Raw genomic sequence first — 19,321 nt, 5'->3', positions numbered from 1 at the left:
AATCGAGTGCAAGCAATCGCTACATTACACCGGAACCGCTATTCACGGACTGCTGGTGCTTCTAACGCGGGTCATCGCTCTAATCACTGAAGCGCGAAAAGGTATGGCGTATCACCTGTGCTACACGTAGCACAGACTAGCTCGTTTCATTGGCCGCGAATAAATCGTGCGCGGCCTTTAACGTTTCAAGCTGCATGTTAGATCGACGTTCCCAATAGATGCTGCGGATGCTGAGTGAGTGCTGTGAATGTTGCGAATGTTTCGCCGCATAATCGTTGTCTACTAGGGTTGCGGAGTGGAGCCCCTCCATTCAATTCCTACTCCATTCCGGAGAGTGATCATCACCGTAATTCCACTCCTTTTAACTCCTCGGAATGGGGACAAATAGGCCATTCCCACACCTTGAGTGGCTGAATTGGTCGATTCCGTTCTTCTAAATGCAGTGATTGAAACGTGTTCTCTTTCTTTTCTAGTGGCGCTTACGTGCTTAGCGACAAAAAAACCTAATTATGGAGACTTAAGAACACAAATAATATGACGTGCAATTTCTTTCATACAGGAACAAACACGATTTGTGGCCGCTGATCTCTTCAATGTGTTGATTGTAATCTCTCAAATTATGAATCATTCGAGTAAATCAAACTCCATAATTATCTTGCACTGGGCCCTCCGTAATAGGTGAGCGTAATTATTCCAGAAAAAAAGCAGACAAGCAAAATTAGATGGTGATCTCCAAGGACAATGATGCTGTTGCAGTAAATGATTTCAGAGCCGAAGGAATCGTCCTATCTTCCCATAGCACTGCCACAACACAAATCAGTTGCTAGGCGGGTTGTTGTTTTACTTACTAACGAGTAGTTGCGTCACTCACTGCTTGGTGTGCGCCAGTCAAGCTGCCGTCGCCGCGGTAGATCTCGCAACAGTGATGTTTACCGGGAAACGTACGCGGTGATGTAGGCGCAGGAGCGCCTTATCGTCAGTGATATGGTTCGGACGGTTGTTTTGAGCTTGTACCTTTATTGAAACGTTAGACTGTTCTGTATTTTTGTTATAGTGTAGCCGCGTTGATATTTAGAACTTGCGTAAACAGTGCCTTGACATTTGCCCTATTCTGGTCCATTCTCTACAAAAAAGACGCAAGCGTTTGAGATCGGTTGTGTCTGAATATTGCAGCATTGATTTACATTGATGATGTGCCTTTGTAGCGATTCGGCAATCAGTATAACAAAAACAAATAAATAACTTCTAACTAAAACGCCGACCCCGACCCTTCGAAGAAAGTATCGTCAAGGTGTCGTCGCTTTTCCGTCACCGCTGACGGCGACGGAAAACTCGGTTCCTGCGGAACCCGGCACCCGGACCGGAGGCACGATTGGTTCCCCGGGCGAGGCGCACGAGTAGTTGGCGGCGATGCGGGACATTCGGTGCTCCTTGCTGCAGCCGAACGTCTCGGCGAAGCCGCCGGTCAGCGCCGCCGGGACGTCGCAGCGCAACCGCGCGGGCGTGAAACCCAACGATCCCGGCACCACTTCGTCCGCGACGGACGCGCACCACTTGAAGCAGGAGGCGATGAAGAACAGCTCGCGCTCCGTGAAGCCCGTGACGCGGGAGATCCAGGAGGCCGGCTCGGTGGCATTACCCGCCTGCGTGCGCGGACTCGATTTACTCGGTGAGGAGTGCAAAAATGCGGTAGAGGCTGCACACACAAGAGAGCGCGATGCGCCTGCCTCTATCCCTACTGGTATCGAGAAATAGCTTCGCTTAAATTTTCGCCCGCACGAAGAAGAGGAGCCTTTGTTCTTCGGCAACAATGAGGTTGCCGAGGTTGCGTACCGGCCCACAACGGCCAAAATTCCGAAGACAGCTCACCGCTCAAATGGGTCGTTTGGAAAAGGGAATGAGCGAAAGGTTTTCAAAGACATTGTCTGCGAAGTACCTCCTCTTCAGAGATCCCTCCCGCCTCCCCTCTTTATTTGTGGGTGAGCGCCTATGACGAGATGTAGTGGGAAACGATAAACAGACCGACTGATCGCTTCACAAGCCTCTCACTCACACCTGACGCACAAAAAGCACCCCAAGCAAGGCGAAAGGTTGTCCCGGCGAGGACGCGTTTGAGAAAAAAAAAACAACATGAAAGTGGGGACAGGGCTATACGAACGATAAGAAAGTAAAGAGGGATTGCAGAAGAGGTGATTCGATGGCGCTTGCATACATGTTCCCTAAAGGGGCACGCGTCATTGCGTTCTTCGCATGTCACCGATCATAGTCATCTGCGGACGCACTCCCATACATAAGGAATATCCTACTTGGCTATCAAGCGACTGGAAGGAACAATACAGCTTACGAGCTCACCTGAGGTTGGGTGAGTCGGACTCGTTGGCTACAGCCCTCAAAACTATTTCGGAAACTGCCCGACTTTTGGGACATCTTTAATTAAGTATAGAATGGCTATAGACAACCGATTGAGCGGCAGAATCAGGAAGAAAAAAAAAAAAAACTTTCTGCAACAACCTGTGTGGAAGTGTCTAGGCAAAGTTAGAACACAAAGAATATGCTTTTTAGCGACCTTTGTATATCGGAAGTAAGTATGCAGTCAAAAAAATTTCCCACGAGAACATCAATTGACATCGCTGTTGTATGCCTTTCCTTGTGTAGTACGAACGCTATGACACGCTGATACGCGCATGGCGCTCTTGAAGTGAAAACACAGATGCTAAAATAAAGACAAAAAACAACAACAAAAAGACGGAAGACACGCAGCGCAACAAGATGACAAGTATACGTTGGGGTGGGATAAGTTTAAAAGGGTTAATGGTCTGTGGAGAATATGTAAACTATGAGCCATAAGACATAAGCTGTCTAAACTCTCTCTCATATATATAGGTGTGTGTGTGTGTGCGCGTGTTCTCACCATCTGATCGCGTGACGTGGGAACTAAAATGGAAGAGCGCTTGTACAAAGCAAGCCTAATGCAACCCAGATTCATCTAAGCGCCAATCGTGATAAAGCATTTCCGTCGGTGACCGGCATCGTGCTAACTTGCACGACTGCCACAGGCAATAAAAAAACACGTAGTGTATATATACATATATATATCGACGCATAACACACCCACCCACCTTTGTAGAGCATGAACATCCCTCCCCCCCCACTCCTCTACTTGCTAGCACGAAACTTGTGTGCGCAACCTCCCTGCATTCCTCCTTTACGCGCACAGCTAGAAGACGCTGCCGCACATAGCCACCATCCTTCAAGGCCGCAATATTATGGGACTTCTATTTTACGCAGAGCATCATGGTGGCGAAGACGGCGCAAGCTGACCTGGAGAGTCTATAGAACAGCTGCCGCAATAAAGGTTAATCCACCCACGTTGGTCCTGTTGCCTCGGACTCTCTAAAGGACGAGAACCTGCTTCTGTCTTGTGAAATGTTTTTTTGGTGCAGGTGCAGGGTAAAGTGGGCACCGAACATATTGTCAGTAGCGTGGTAAAGCGGGGGGTACGGACGGGAGCATTCCAGAATATTGTTTCTACATGAGCAAGCGTCGGCAGTAAGCGAAGAGATTTGGCCGTCGTCCAAAGCTGTCAAAGGGGCCCACGCTGCAATGTCACGTGCAAACACGTGCGTAAAAAATTTCAAAGTTCAGGATGGGCAGATAGGTAAAGTTCGCCGCAGTGGTGACAACGGTAGTACGGAGCGCGAGGCTGTGCGTCAAAACGAGGTCGACGGATATGTGAAACGGAGACGTGAAACTCTTCTGCATCACTATTCATGCTAATGCAGGTGCCGACGCCCAAATACGCGATGAATACATGGATATGTGCAAATTGGCATTCCTAAGAAAAGGTGCGTCTATAGCCAACTAGAACGCCGCCTCGGCCAGGATCAAACACTTCCCTCACGTGCGCTGCTTCGGCGTAAGCAGCATCCCTCCATGCACACGCTGATACCGATTTACGCGATGAAAGAAACGGAAAAAAGGTAACTTGACTTCTCGGAAAAAAAGGTAAGCCTATAGCCCGCAATAAAATCTCGACCCAGCCAGGTCCGATCCCTCCTCACAAATGTGCTGATTCAGCGCATGTGTTGTTCCTCATACTACTGCATGCGCTGGTGCGGGTTTATGCAGATATGTGGAAGTTGAATTTTTTGACAAACCGGTAAGCCTATTTATAACATATCCCATTAGAATGTCGGTGCAGGTACCACTTCCCCTGCTGGTGGACAAGCTGACGCTAATTTACGCAACAATAATAAAAAAGAACTAGTGTGTGCCGAATGACTCTTCGGAACAAAAGCTAAGCTTATATACAGTTACAATGTCGACGTAGTGACGTCAGTACCTTCTTCAGAACTCGCCGATTCGGCGCATGTACCAATACTACTGTGCAGTGCTGATGCCGATTTATACATCAAACAAACGGGTAAGTACAAATTGGCTTTGGCTTTCCCGAAAAAGAAAGAAGAAAAGGTAAGTGGCTAAGTGGTAAGTGGGTAAGGTAAGGTAAGTGGTAAGTTGGCCAAGCATGTTCCAATCAGTTCAGCGAAATGTGCTAGTTCGGCGCAAATACCACTCTCCCTACAGTGCGCTCTATGACACCGACTTACGCGATAAATAAACGCATAGGAGCTGACTTGTTTCTCCGAAAAAACAAAAGATAAGCACATAGCCTATTAGATTGTCGGCCCAAGAGCGTCCAGTCAGTCCAGTCAAATGAGATGGTTCGGCGAAAATGCAACTTCTCATGCTAATACAGATGATGGCACTCATTTATGCGACGAATAAACGAATACGTACAAATTGGTTTTACTGAAATATAGGTAAAGCATACGAAAGGAAAATGTTGGTCGAGGCAGGTCCAATCATTTTCTCGTGTGCGCTAGTTCGGCGTGAATACCAGTCTGGCTGCTGATTAAATTTAATTCTGGGACTTTACTAGCCAGGACAACGATTTGTTTACGAGGCATGCGAAGTGGGGGACTCCGGTTTTAATTTTCGCCACCAGGAGCCCCAATGCATGGGACGCGGGCGTTTTCTTTTCTTTTTTTCATTTAGCCACAGTCGAAATGCAGCAGTCACGGCCGGGATTCTATCCCGCGACCTCGTGCTTAGCAGCGCAACATCATAACCCTTAAGCCACCGTGGCGGATTGCCAGCTCGTGAACCTGCTGACGCTGTTTTACGCGATTAATAAACGGACACCTGGAAATTGGCTTTCACGAAGAAAAAAAAAAAACGCAGGTAAGTGTATAGCCTACTAGAATGTCGGCCATGTCAGGCCCCCTCACTTTTCGCAAATGCTTTGGTTTAACGGAAATAGCACACCCCTGCGAATGGACGCGCCTATGCCAAATTACGCGCTCAATAAATGGATTACGTAAATTGGCTTTTGAGAAAAAAAAAAAAAGAACGTAAGTCTAAAGTCCAATATCGGCCTCTCAAGGTGCATGTAACGACTTTAATCAAATTCGCTGTTTCAGCGCATATACCACTCCCCTTGCTAATGCCCGTGCTAATGTCGATTTCCACGATTAATAAATATATATATGTGGAAATTAGATTTTCCGAAAAACAAGGTAAGCAAATTGCCCATTACAATGTCGGAGTAATCACGTCCACCCTTTTTTTAAATGAACTCGTTAAGCACAAATCCCCAATCCACTTTGTAATGCACGTGCCTACGCCGATTTTCGCACTGAAAAAACGGATATGTGCAAACTGGCTTTTTTTTTAGAATGAGCAAAGTAATATAGCCCATTAAAATATAGGCCTCCAAGGTGCATGCAACAACTTTACTCCATTTCGCTAGCGCAAATACCACGCTCCTTGATAATGCACATGCGTACGCCGATTTACGCGATGAATAAAAATACGTGTGAAAATGACCAATTGCAAAAAAAAAAAAAGAAAGCTAGGAATAAAAGTAATGCCTACAGCTCATTATGATGTCGGCCTAGTAAGGTCCACAGTTTTCGTTGAAATGAGCTTAGCTGTGGAGATTGAAGTGTCCTAGTTGTAGAGCGCCCGCCTCTGCGTCGGGAGGCTCTGAGTTCGATTCCCACCGCCGCCGGGCACCCACTGGTTCCCACGTGGGCACAAGTGTACCACGAGGTGGCGTTTGGCTTTCTTCAGGGGTGGTACGCTTGGGAAAGGAGCCTGCGCCCTCAATGGAAAGGAGCCTGCACCCTCAAAGGAGCCTACACACACACACAAAAGAAGAAAGATGTTTATGCCGCTCCAAACCCATTCCTCTTGCTAATGCACATGTTTACGACCGACCGGTATAGACATATGCTAGGTGCCAGTGATACTAGCCCAAAATGTGAATACTGTGAGGTGCCAGAAACACATGAACATATATTTTGCGTGTGTCCCACGTACGCGCAAGAACGACAGCAGCTTGTCTCTTCCATTTCAAACATCCATTAGGGGCCGCTATCAGACGAGTTTCTTTTAGGTCCTTGGCCTAATACGAACAGCGCAGCCCTGGTAACAAGTGCCGCTATAGCTTGTTTCCAAGCCACTTGGCTGGACGCACGGCTTTAGTGATGCCACAACTCTGCGAATTTGTATATACGCATCTCTTCCTTATATCATCATCATTCATCAGCCCTTTCCCTCCCCGTTCCTTTTCCCCAGTGTAGAGTAGCAGGCCAGAGCAAGTTATTGCTCAGGCCGCGCTCTCTGCCTTTCTGTAAATAAAATTCTCTCTATCTGTCTCTCTCTCTACGCCCAATTACTCGGTGAATAAACGGACATGTGCAAATTGGCCTTTGAAAAAAAAAAAAGGTGAGTTTGTTGCCCATTGGAACATCGCCATCCCAAGACGCATGCAAATTCTTTGCTAAGTTTCGCTGTTTCAGAGCAAATACCACTCGCATTGCTAATGCACTTGCACACGCCTATTCACGCACTGAATAAACAGATATGTGCCAACTGGCTTTTGAGAAAAAACAGGTGAGTCTCTATAGCCTTATAACATCGCCTTCTCATGGTAAATGCAACTACCTTGCCTAAAATCGCCCCATCCTGATTCATAAGCCTACGCCGATTTATGCGATGAATAAAGAGATACGTGGAAATTCGATTTTTTGTAAAGGAACCAAGCCTATAGGCCAACAGAATGTCGGCGCAGTCAAAACCACTCATCCTTTTTTCTTTTTTAATGAACTGGTTCGGCGAAAATCCCATTCCCCTTGCAAGTGCATGTGCCCACGACGATTTACGCGCTGAACAAACGGATATGTAATATTGACGCGTGTATTCGATTGACGCGTGTACGGACTTCATCTAGTGGGTCAGTGAGATTCGGCGTGGACGAAGAAGACGTGTCTCTGGCCTGTTTTGTTTTTTAACAAGTTGTCCTGCGGTTCTTGAACGTCTTCCTGTCTACTGTCCGCGTTGTACTGCGACACTGGTCGAGGTGCGGGGTACTGACCGCGCCTAAAAATCCGGAGTCCTTCTGGGAGTCGTTCCTCTAGCCCGGATGCGTTATCACCAGTTACGATACCCGCGCACCGCTTTAGTCGTCGACTGCTAGGCCTTGCCCCGGAGTTCTCCCCTCTTCAACCACCTCTCTCCAGGAGCACCACACATCTTGCAATGGCCGAAACCAGCCCACCGCAAGCAGCCCAAAGCAGCTGGTTTTCCACTCCACGGCATGTAACCGTTCTGCATCCTCTGGTTCCCGATCGCAATCGCAGTGCAGCCTTCGAAGACATTGAAGACTGGCTTGATAAGTATGAACGCGTCGCACAGATTAATCAGTGGACTGAGCAGCAAACGCTCTCCCACGTCTATTTCGCCATTGACGACAGTGGTAGTACTCGGTACGACATGGAATGAATTTCGTCAGCAAATCACAGATAATTTTGCGAGTGTCGACCGACACGACCGCGCCCAGGAGATGATGGAGCTACGAGCACAACAACCTAATGAGTCGGTTGCAATGTTCGCACCGGACATGGCCCGCCTCTATCGTAGAGCCGACCCGAACATGACTGAAGAAAGAAAGTTGCGCTACCTCATGCGAGGTGTAAAAGAGCAGTTGTTCGCGGGGCTTCTGCGGAATCCACCAATCACCGTCGCTGACTTTATCAAAGAGGCTGCTCCTATTGAGTGGGACCTTCATCAGAGATGCAGACAGTGCGATCGACGTTCCACCAGCACCACAATCAATGCAACCGCAGTGACATGCGAGTATCAGAACCCCTTGGGGGAACTGATTAGAGAACTCATCAGAGACGAAATTCAAAAAATTCTGAAACCGACAGTAGATAGACCAGTAGCGTCAATCGCCGGAGTGGTGCGTGACGAAATCAGGCAGGCGTTACCGGCAGCCGATCTTCAAGATGACCAGCGTCCCATGACCTACGCAGCCGCTGTCCGATGTCCACCACCCGTTACAACCACACCGCCGTACCACCAGCCTCTGATAGTCGCTCCTTGGTCACCGCCGCAAGAGGAGGCTTCGAGGCGCGCCACCGTTACGCAGATACAGTCATACCACCAGCCACCGTTCACAGCGCCTTGGTCAACGCCGCAAAACGACACTACGGGACGGCCGCAATTTCGGAGAACTGACGCATGGTGCACCGTCGATAGGCGCTCATTCTATTTTCACTGCGGAGGCGCCGGTGACATTTCGCGTCATTGCTGGCATCGCGAAAATATATAATTATGGGGTTCTAGGTGCCAAAACCTCTTTCTGATTATGATGCACGCCGTAGTGGAGGACTCCGGAATTTTCGATCACCTGTGGTACCTTAACGCGCACCTAAATCTAAATACACGGTGTTTACGCATTTCGGCCCCATCGAAATGCGGCCGCCGTGGCCGGGATTCGATCCCGCCACCTCGTGGTCAGCAGCCCAACATCATAGCCATTGAGCAACCATTGCGGGTAAACGGATATGCGCAAATTGCTTTTGAAAAAATGAGGTAAGTCTAAAGCCCATTAGAATACCGGCCTCGAAAAGGGCATTAAACGACTTTGGTTAAATTCGCTGTTTCATCGGAAATACCACTCCCCTTGCACATGCACATGCCTACGCCGATTTGCGCGATGGACAAAGAGATGTGTGAAAATTGCAATTTCCGAAAGAAAAGCTAAGGCATTAGCCAATTAGAATGTCGGCCTGCAGGCTGGTTAGGCCACTTCTTTCAAAAGTGTTGGTTCGGCATTACATAGAAGTTCATTCGCTAATGCAAGTATCTATGCCGATTCGGGCGATGAATTAATCTGTGAGAAGTGATGTATGCGAAGAACCAGCGCATTAGAGAGAATTTATTGGACCCGGAAGAAGCGATATTCTGTCGGGCTATAACATGTTAGGCGATAACATGTTTTCGAGAAAAATAAAGTTCGCCTATACACGCATTTACCGCGTAAATCGGCTTCAGCGCATGCGGGAGGAGTGATCAATGCGAAGACTAGTGCTTTCGAGAGAATTTATTGGACCTGGCTGAAACGATATTTTCTAGGGCTATAGGCTTAGTGTTTTATTCATTTTTCAAGAAAATATAAACTTCCCTTGTACAGGAACTTACCACGTAATTTGGCATCAGCGCATGCGAGAGGAGCGATCTATGCAAAGAATCAGCGCTTTAGAGCGAATTTATTGGACCCGGCTGAAACGATAATTTCTCGGGCTATAGACTTAGTGTTTTTTCCATTTTTCAAGAAAATACAAACTTCCCCTATACACGTATTTACCGCGTAAATCGGCATCAGTGCATGCAAGAGGAGCGATCTATGCAAAGAACCAGCGCTTTAGAGCGAATTTATTGGACCCGGCTGAAACGATATTTTCTTGGGCTATAGGCTTAGTGTCTTTTTCATTTTTCAAGAAAATATAAACTTTCCCTATACACGTATTTACCGCGTAAATCGGCGTCAGCGCATGCGAGAGGAGCGATGTATGCGAAGAACCAGCGCTTTAGAGCGAATTTATTGGACCCGGCTGAAACAATATTTTCTTGGGCTATAGGCTTAGGGTTTTTTCCATTTTTCAAGAAAATATAAACCTCCCTTGTAAGGAACTTACCACGTAATTCGGCATCAGCGCATGCGAGAGGAGCGATCTATGCAAGGAACCAGCGCTTTAGAGCGAATTTATTGGACCCGGCTGAAACAATATTTTCTTGGGCTATAGGCTTAGGGTTTTTTCCATTTTTCAAGAAAATATAAACTTCCCTTGTAAGGAACTTACCACGTAATTCGGCATCAGCGCATGCGAGAGGAGCGATCTATGCAAGGAACCAGCGCTTTAGAGCGAATTTATTGGACCCGGCTGAAACAATATTTTCTTGGGCTATAGGCTTAGGGTTTTTTCCATTTTTGAAGAAAATATAAACTTCCCTTCTAAGGAACTTACCACGTAATTCGGCATCAGCGCATGCGAGGAGCGATCTATGCAAGGAACCAGCGCTTTAGAGCGAATTTATTGGACCCGGCTGAAACAATATTTTCTTGGGCTATAGGCTTAGGGTTTTTTCCATTTTTCAAGAAAATATAAACTTCCCTTGTAAGGAACTTACCACGTAATTCGGCATCAGCGCATGCGAGAGGAGCGATCTATGCAAGGAACCAGCGCTTTAGAGCGAATTTATTGGACCTGGCTGAAACGATATTTTCTTGGGCTATAGGCTTAGTGTTTTTTTCATTTTTCAAGAAAATATAAACTTCCCTTCTAAGGAACTTACCACGTAATTCGGCATCAGCGCATGCGAGAGGAGCGATCTATGCAAGGAACCAGCGCTTTAGAGCGAATTTATTGGACCCGGCTGAAACAATATTTTCTTGGGCTATAGGCTTAGGGTTTTTTCCATTTTTGAAGAAAATATAAACTTCCCTTGTAAAGAACTTACCACGTAATTCGGCATCAGCGCATGCGAGAGGAGCGATCTATGCAAGGAACCAGCGCTTTAGAGCGAATTTATTGGACCTGGCTGAAACGATATTTTCTTGGGCTATAGGCTTAGTGTTTTTTTCATTTTTCAAGAAAATATAAACTTCCCTTCTAAGGAACTTACCACGTAATTCGGCATCAGCGCATGCGAGAGGAGCGATCTATGCAAGGAACCAGCGCTTTAGAGCCAATTTATTGGACCCGGCTGAAACAATATTTTCTTGGGCTATAGGCTTAGTGTCTTTTTCATTTTTCAAGAAAATATAAACTTCCCTTGTAAGGAACTTACCACGTAATTCGGCATCAGCGCATGCGAGAGGAGCGATCTATGCAAGGAACCAGCACTTTAGAGCGAATTTATTGGACCTGGCTGAAACGATATTTTCTTGGGCTATAGGCTTAGTGTGTTTTCCATTTTTCAAGAAAATATAAACTTCCCCTATACACGTATTTACCGCGTAATTCGGCATCAGGGCATGCGGGCGGAGTGATATATGCGAAGAACCAGCCCTTTAGAGCGAAATTATTGAACTCGGTTGAAACGATATTTCCTTGGGCTATAGGCTTAGTGTTTTTTCAATTTTTTTAAGAAAATATAAACTTCCCCTATAAACGTATTTAACGCGTAAATCGCCATCAGCGCATGCCAGAGGAGCGATGTATGCGAAGAATCTGCCCTTTAGAGCGAAATTATTGGACTCGGCTGAAACGATATTTTCTTGGGCTATAGGCTTAGTGTTTTCTCCATTTTTCAAGAAAATATAATCTTCCCCTATAAACGTATTTGCCAAGTAATTCGGCATCAGGGCATGCGGGCGGAGTGATATATGCGAAGAACCAGCCCTTTAGAGCGAAATTATTGAACTCGGCTGAAACGATATTTTCTTGGGCTATAGGCTTAGTGTTTTTTCCATTTTTCAAGAAAATATAATCTTCCCCTATGAACGTATTTACCGCGTAATTCGGCATCAGGGCATGCGGGTGGAGTGATATATGCGAAGAACCACCCGTTGAGAGCGAAATTATTGAACCCGGCTGAAACAATATTTCCTTGGGCTATTGGCTTGGTATTTTTCCAATTTTTCAAGAAAATATAAACTTCCCCTATAAACGTATTTAACGCGTAAATCGCCATCAGCGCATGCCAGAGGAGCGATGTATGCGAAGAATCTGCCCTTTAGAGCGAAATTATTGGACTCGGCTGAAACGATATATTCTTGGGCTATAGGCTTAGTGTTTTTTTCAATTTTTTAAGAAAATATAAGCTTCCCCTATAAACGTATTTAACGCGTAAATCGGCATGAGCGCATGCTAGAGGAGCAATGTATGCGAAGAATCTGCCCTTTAGAGCGAAATTATTGGACTCGGCTGAAACGATATTTTCTTGGGCTATAGGCTTAGTGTTTTTTCAATTTTTCAAGAAAATATAAACTTCCCCTATAAACGTATTTAACGCGTAAATCGGCATGAGCGCATGCTAGAGGAGCGATGTATGCGAAGAATCTGCCCCTTAGAGCGAAATTATTGGACTCGGCTGAAACGATATTTTCTTGGGCTATAGGCTTAGTGTTTTTTCCATTTTTCAAGAAAATATAAACTTCCCCTATAAACGTATTTAACGCGTAAATCGGCATGAGCACATGCTAGCGGAGCGATGTATGCGAAGAATCTGCCCTTTAGAGCTAAATTATTGGACTCGGCTGAAACGATATTTCCTTGGGCTATATAGGCTTAGTGTTTTTTCCATTTTTCAAGAAAATATAAACTTCCCCTATAAACGTATTTAACGCGGAAATCGGCATCAACGCATGCTAGAGGAGCGATGTATGCGAAGAATCTGCCCTTTAGAGCTAAATTATTGGACTCGGCTGAAACGATATTTTCTTGGGCTATAGGCTTAGTGTTTTTTCCATTTTTCAAGAAAATATAAACTTCCCATATAAACGTATTTAACGCGTAAATCGGCATCAGCGCATGCTAGCGGAGCGATGTATGCGAAGAATCTGCCCTTTAGAGCTAAATTATTGGACTCGGCTGAAACGATATTTCCTTGGGCTATAGCTTAGTGTTTTTTCCATTTTTCAAGAAAATATAAACTCCCCCAATAAACGTATTTAACGCGGAAATCGGCATCAGCGCATGCTAGAGGAGCGATGTATGCGAAGAATCTGCCCTTTAGAGCGAAATTATTGGACTCGGCTGAAACGATATTTTCTTGGGCTATAGGCTTCGTGTTTTTTCCATTTTTCAAGAAAATATAAACTTCCCCTATAAACGTATTTGCCACGCAATTCGGCATCAGGGCATGCGGGCGGAGTGATATATGTGAAGAACCAGCCCTTTAGAGCGAAATTATTGAACCCGGTTAAAACGATATTTCCTTGGGCTTTAATTTAATTTCCATTAATTTATCGTTTCTTTATTTCATTTATTAAGTACAAGTAATATCCCCTATGTTGTCCTTGGTGCCAGTGTCTGTTGGCTTCTCATGCTATGACTAATATATATATACATATATATATATATATATATATATATATATATATATATATATATATATATATATATATATATATATATATATATATATATATATATATATATATATAGTGGACATAACAAAGGACAACCTACATAAGTTCAATGCCTCCGAGAAGAAACAACAGTTGTTTCTGTAATCGTACTTATTGGTTAAAGTGGATGCCACACAAATGGAGAGCATGCCTTATACACTGCTGTTAAGCGCCACATACAAAAAGCCCTCTGTGGCAGGGTAATCTTAGCAGAGTTCATATACTATGGGCTTGCTGCTATGTACCACTTAGCGCATCCAACTTACTCATGCCTCCTTGTACTGGAGCAAGAAAAATCACTCGGGCCCCAACATTCATGAAGTACATGCTGGCACCTCTTTTTAGAATCCCCCAGAAGGACGATCTGCACGATTCTGGCGCTGCATACATTGCGGACGTGGAGTAAAATAAAGGTTTCCTCTCTGACGGTCTTCACTTTCTTTTCGTTCGGGAACGAGAGAACGCGGTTCCTGGACCTCTGCAAACACAGACAAAGATAAAATGCTGTGGCCTTCAAATACTGCTTTCGGGTGCGTACTCGCACGCTCTAGCAAGTAACTGTGCGCTGATTATTCTTAGCGTTGTTTGTAAAGCTTAATGTTCCTTCTTCGTCAAAGGTGTGTATTTCAATCCGATTCACTAACGTCATGCTATTTAGCCAAAGGTATTAGTCGAAGAGGAATGAGTTGGCTGTGTGGTCCAGGAAAGGGAGTGAGCTTGCCCATTGTGCTTTACTAGTCCTCTCGTCGGGTTTCCACTTATTATGCGTTGTGATGAAAGCGATCAGAGGCACGCAATGTAGGAATACATAGGCGTTCTTTTCTGGTTTACTTACGCGAGCTGTAAGATCAATGCATGTAAAGTTGGTGAGATGGGCTGTATTACACGTCAAGCATTCGATGTAATTACGGGTAACAGGTCGTATGATGGGCTATTTACCGTGTGCGCGTTTAAATTTACGCGTGTGGTACATGTACAATGTATAACAGTTGATCTCACCAACTATACATGCTGTGCAGCTACAGGTCGCGTCAGTAAACCAGAAATGAGATTCTAAATGCCCCTGCATTGCCTAGAAGATTTCTGCATTTGCTAAAGCAAGAGCGTTCTTTGTTGCTGAAACATCGAGGCTGAATGTAAGAAACAGCTCCACCGTAATGCCGCGAAGCCGACTACTACATAGATCTGCTGGGCTACTTCTTGTTCGGAGGATTTTGTCGATGGTCTATTTGGTATTGCTAAATGGCACAAAATGGGGGCGAAGAGAGGGCCGTCTTGGCTGACCTTTCTGTATATATTTGATTCTTTACCGACGACACGGTATTCACAGTTTCCCAGGCAGATTGTTGTGAGCGGGGAGGGTCAGGAAAATTTTGGGAACATGCGAGGCTTCTCTTGCAGGCGGCGGCGGAGCTTCTGTGTTCGCCGCTCGCAGACTTTAAATTGCGGGGCCAGTGGCTGCATTTGAGAGATACTTGCCGAGTCATACGCGGGCTCACCTTGGTCTCGTTCTTCGCGGCGGCTGCCCCGAGAACGCCCGAAGAAGCAGTGTACGCCGCATACGCCACCTGCAGTCCGGCAACGTCGGCCAGGTTCTCAGACGCGGCACTGGCGATCCGCGAAGCGATGGCACGCGTTTCGGGCCCAGCGCCGGCAACGCCAGCGGCCCCTCTGTACACGTCGGTGAGACAGGCATGCCTGCGCAATATAGATAAATGCATCGTTGACACCATCATCATTATCATCATGACAAGCCTCATTTGCGTTCACTGCAGAACGAAGATCCCTCACACCGATCTCGAATTACCGCTTTCTTGCGTCTCTTTACTTCAGCATATGCCTGCAAATTTCTTTGTGATGACAACGACATCGACACTGAGAGCGAATTTTCGCCGTCGCCGTGATGTTCCTCACGAAGTGAAAGTGCGAGGAGGATGAGTAGCCCGAGCGCCGTATGCTGCGCGCGTGAGGGAAAGCGGGCGGGAGTGAACTGAGAAGAATGCATGGTGGCTTGATAATCGCCATCTTTTCTTGCGCCAAATTTCGGTGGTCACGTGATCGAGCTCAGACTGGGAACAGAGAGTGCGCATCCGATCCCCTAGTCCTGTCGTGGTAGCGCATGGCTGTGCGCACGGCTCTGTTAACAACTGCCACCTCACCCAGAAACTCTAGGTCTTGATTCCATCGCAGTGCCAAGGTGCTGTTCCTGCTGTTTCCGAGCACTCCCCCGCCCCCCACCTTAAGCTCCCCTTCCGCAGTGCAGTGTGGTTGGCGTGTGCTGGCTGAGAAACATTTAATTCACTTCGCGTACCTCCTTCTCCTTTCCCCCAACATTGAGAACCTCCTCCGCGCATAACTGAGCGCATGCGCCGCCCGCGCACCGCATTTTTGAGGTTGCAGAAGCCCCATATAAGGACATATTTACAATATTTATAAGCGAGACAACGATGCATAAACAAGATGGCTGTCGAGGACGATTCCACCTCTACACGTCAAATCGTCGTCTTCTGACTGGCGCAACTCTTGGTTACTCCGGAACAATATTAATTTTTCCCCATTAACGATTCGATCTCACCTATTAAAGGTGAGATCTTTAGTTACCGGACCAACTAAGCATCCGTAATGCACCCATGATGATGTCACAATGCTTGGTGTGCTAAGAATCGGGCGAGGCCGTGGTCTAAGGTATGATGGGCGTTGCAGCTTGAGCAGTCACGAAGGTTGGACTTCACTTTTACTACGCTGTTTTATCATCGCCCCACTACGTTATCGGGGTGCATTTGGAGTTGTGAAAAGTCGAGTTCAAGGCATGCTCATTGCTCTGACAGGAGCAGCGGTTGTGCGAGTGCGTAGTAAGAATCGTTCTCCTTGAATAGCACGGCGACTATCTATATGGCAAGTAAGAGAAGCGACAGAAAAGAGACGCTATAGGGCTAGTCGTGATGTGATCCAACGCTATTTCCTCTCACTTTTCCCATGTAGCTCGTCGCGCTGCTAACCAATTAGGCAACTTTACGAACATGCCCGTTTCGGCCACCCCCTTAAGAAGCATTATTGCCTGCGGACACGAGCTCCGGTCAGCGTGATGTCCGGTTCTGGCGAGATGCCCACGGTGCGCTCGCCTAGGGCGGCGTGCCACAATTCGTGCGCCACGAGGTGCCCGAGCCCGGCCAGGGCCAGAGCCATCACCACGCTCGACGCGGACGCCGTGGCGTTGTCTCCACCGTCGCCGCTCACCGACTGGTTGTCACTGTCGGCGGCGAAGAGGACCGGCTCGAACAGCGTCCCGGGCGAGATGAACAGGCTGTCGAGCCAGGCGCTGTACCGCACCGACGGCCTGCACAACGGGATTCGTTCAAGCCTTCTGGAAGCGCTGCTTGAGCTCCCGCCAGTTGCTTTAAGTTTGTTAAAGACAAGGACAAGACGCTACCAATAACTGAGGGTCCATTGCACGTGATCAATACCCAAATATCATCTTACAACAAGAAGGAAAAAAAAACCATAAAGAGTTTAATGCAACATGGATTAGGTCAGTGTGCTATACAACTATTATAGTCCATCAAACCGCCCTTCTTGCTTGATTATGCCTGCAAACTTTATTGGTGCGTCTCGAGCTTTACGATTGGACACTGAATAGATGACAGGCGTATGCGTGACGTTTGTGAGTGCGAAGAGACTGTTTAACACTTCTTGTGCCTTTGTTTCCGTTACGAAATCAAGCCCTCCCGGCGTAAACGTTTCAAGGTTTCAAGATCGCTTTCAGAGACGAAGATCTTTCAGACACGAAGAGACAAAGAGCCAAGCGAGCGAAGTAATATGAAATGGCCCCAGTGACGTCTGTCCGATGACAAAACCGAATGCGTTTTGAAAGCGGTTATATATTCACTCATGTTAAAGTTCATTTTTCAGCGCAACGAAAGGGTCAGGAAGAAAAATAAACGTTACGTATGATTGTTTGACAATACTTCCTAACGCTTACAATTATATCATCTCAGAGCGCGAAAAAACGGGCGTTACTACTCCTAATACGAAAAAAAAAAAATACAGCAATTTGCTCAGTTCTTTTTTAGCAGGAAATGCCATACTTTACGGTATCAGATCAAGACGAGCAGTTATCAAAATTCACTATTCGGCACAGTTTCACAAATTGGGCAGCTGAAGGACAACATAAAAAACATTTCCACATATCCCTCGCTTATGTGGGAATCGGCGTTAGCGAAGCTTTCTGTGATGTTTGCGCAAATGCTAAAGCAAATGTCAAGTCTCTAGCTCCTTTACCTCTTAGCCGACTTCTTCAAAATTACGTTGCCCCCTTCACTTCTCAGCTCGTGTCCTGCTTGTCCATTTACCCCGTGGCGAATATTGGCCATTAATAGGCATGTGCCTAGTGGCACTTAACCATTGGCACTTGCCCAGTGGTACTTACACAGTGGAGCTTCACCAGTTTCGAATATCAAGTACCCCATTGTCGTCTGCTCGGCGAAATGGCAGCAGTAAATTGGGCGGAACAGACAAAGTTAAAACGCAACTATATTTCGGCGCCTGTTTTGTGTCCACTCTGTTTGGGCTTATGCACTTATTGCTTATTGCACTTATTTAGCACAATGAAGCAGGGAATGGGCATCACACATTCATCATCATCATCATCATCATCATCATCATCATCATCAGCCTGGTTATGCCCACTGCAGGGCAAAGGCTTCTCCCATAATTCTCCCACTACCCCGGTCACGTACTAATTGTGGCCATGCTGTCCCTGCAAACTTCTTAATCTCATCCGCCCACCTAACTTTCTGCCGCCCTCTGCTACGCTTTCCTTCCCTTGGAATTCATTCCGTAACTCTTAATGACCATCGGTTATCTTCCCTCCTCATTACGTGAATTAGGGGAAATTCTCGAATACGAATTGCACCTCACCTGAATCCTTGAATGTGCGCGCCTTCTTCGGGGCCCCCGGCGAGAAGTCCCGTGACGTTATCCCCTCTGACACCGGCCGCACGCGGAAGTAGCAGTCGCGCTTTTTGCCGCTTCCTGAGCGCCTTGACGGAGTCCAGGTAGACTTCGACGTAGTAGCCGCGGAAGTCTGGCATGCCAGCGAAGTACGCGTCCAGGGCGTCGCTCGAGTTGAGCCATTCGGGCCAGGCGACCAGCGAGCGTAGAGACGACAACCGCTTGCGAGCCGCCTCTTGCTCGCTTTCCTCGAGCCACGACAGGGACGCCATCGTTTCGTTGCGCAGTGCGTCCACCTGCAGGTCAACAAACGCCGAGAAGTCCGCACGGTTGGCGCAGACGCATGGAAAATAACATTTTAATAAATTAAGAAGCTTGAGAGTGAGCATCACCCCGTCGCGAGCTCCAATTTCCCCATAAGAATTAAGATATTTTTGCAGATATGGAAGTACTACGCCGAGTTACGCCATTAAAATGGCAGCTTCCCAATTTATTGAATGACAAGCAGGATTTAGCGTTATAGAACAGTAGTAATTTTATTTCCATATGCAGAAAAAGGTTGGAATTGTGTTATTTATGTAGCATGGCAACCTTTATTTCTTTTTCTCTAGATCGCAGCCCTTAATGGCCAGTTACTGCGTTGGCGGCGTAACCGAGTGAACGAGCGCCGCGAGAATGAAAGCGAACGCGGAGCGAAGGGTTGGTGAAAGAAAGGGCGTGGCGAAGAGAGGAGGAGGAAAGTGCAGGAGGAGGGTGCAGCAGAACCATGAGGCGCAAAGCGGAGGAGGAGCAGAGGGGAGACGGCTTGCGCATGCGCTGAATTGCCGGCGGCCATGGAATTCGCAGCCGCGTGGGCGATCTCATCTGCGTTTCCGAGGGTGGTGGGGG

The 19,321-nt window shown here is 46.8% G+C and overlaps 1 protein-coding gene across 1 annotated transcript in view; it reads right to left on the bottom strand.

Annotated features, from left to right (window-relative positions):
- Nucleotides 1–111: 111 nt before the first annotated feature.
- The window catches only part of LOC126528584 (uncharacterized), a 39,144-nt gene continuing 19,934 nt past the window's right edge, over nt 112–19,321 (bottom strand). Inside the window, exons 7-10 of the mRNA XM_055069397.1 lie at nt 18,401–18,729; nt 16,542–16,820; nt 14,983–15,181; nt 112–1,643 (exon numbers count right to left, since the gene is read on the bottom strand). Coding sequence (XP_054925372.1) covers nt 1,287–1,643; nt 14,983–15,181; nt 16,542–16,820; nt 18,401–18,729 — 1,164 coding nt within the window. The 3' untranslated portion in view covers nt 112–1,286. The remainder of the gene's footprint in view (nt 1,644–14,982; nt 15,182–16,541; nt 16,821–18,400; nt 18,730–19,321) is intronic.

This window comes from Dermacentor andersoni, chromosome 9 (assembly GCF_023375885.2).
Source record: "Dermacentor andersoni chromosome 9, qqDerAnde1_hic_scaffold, whole genome shotgun sequence".
Lineage (NCBI taxonomy): Eukaryota > Metazoa > Arthropoda > Arachnida > Ixodida > Ixodidae > Dermacentor > Dermacentor andersoni.
Note: the sequence above shows the minus strand (reverse complement) of the source record. Positions and strands in the feature narration are given on the sequence as shown.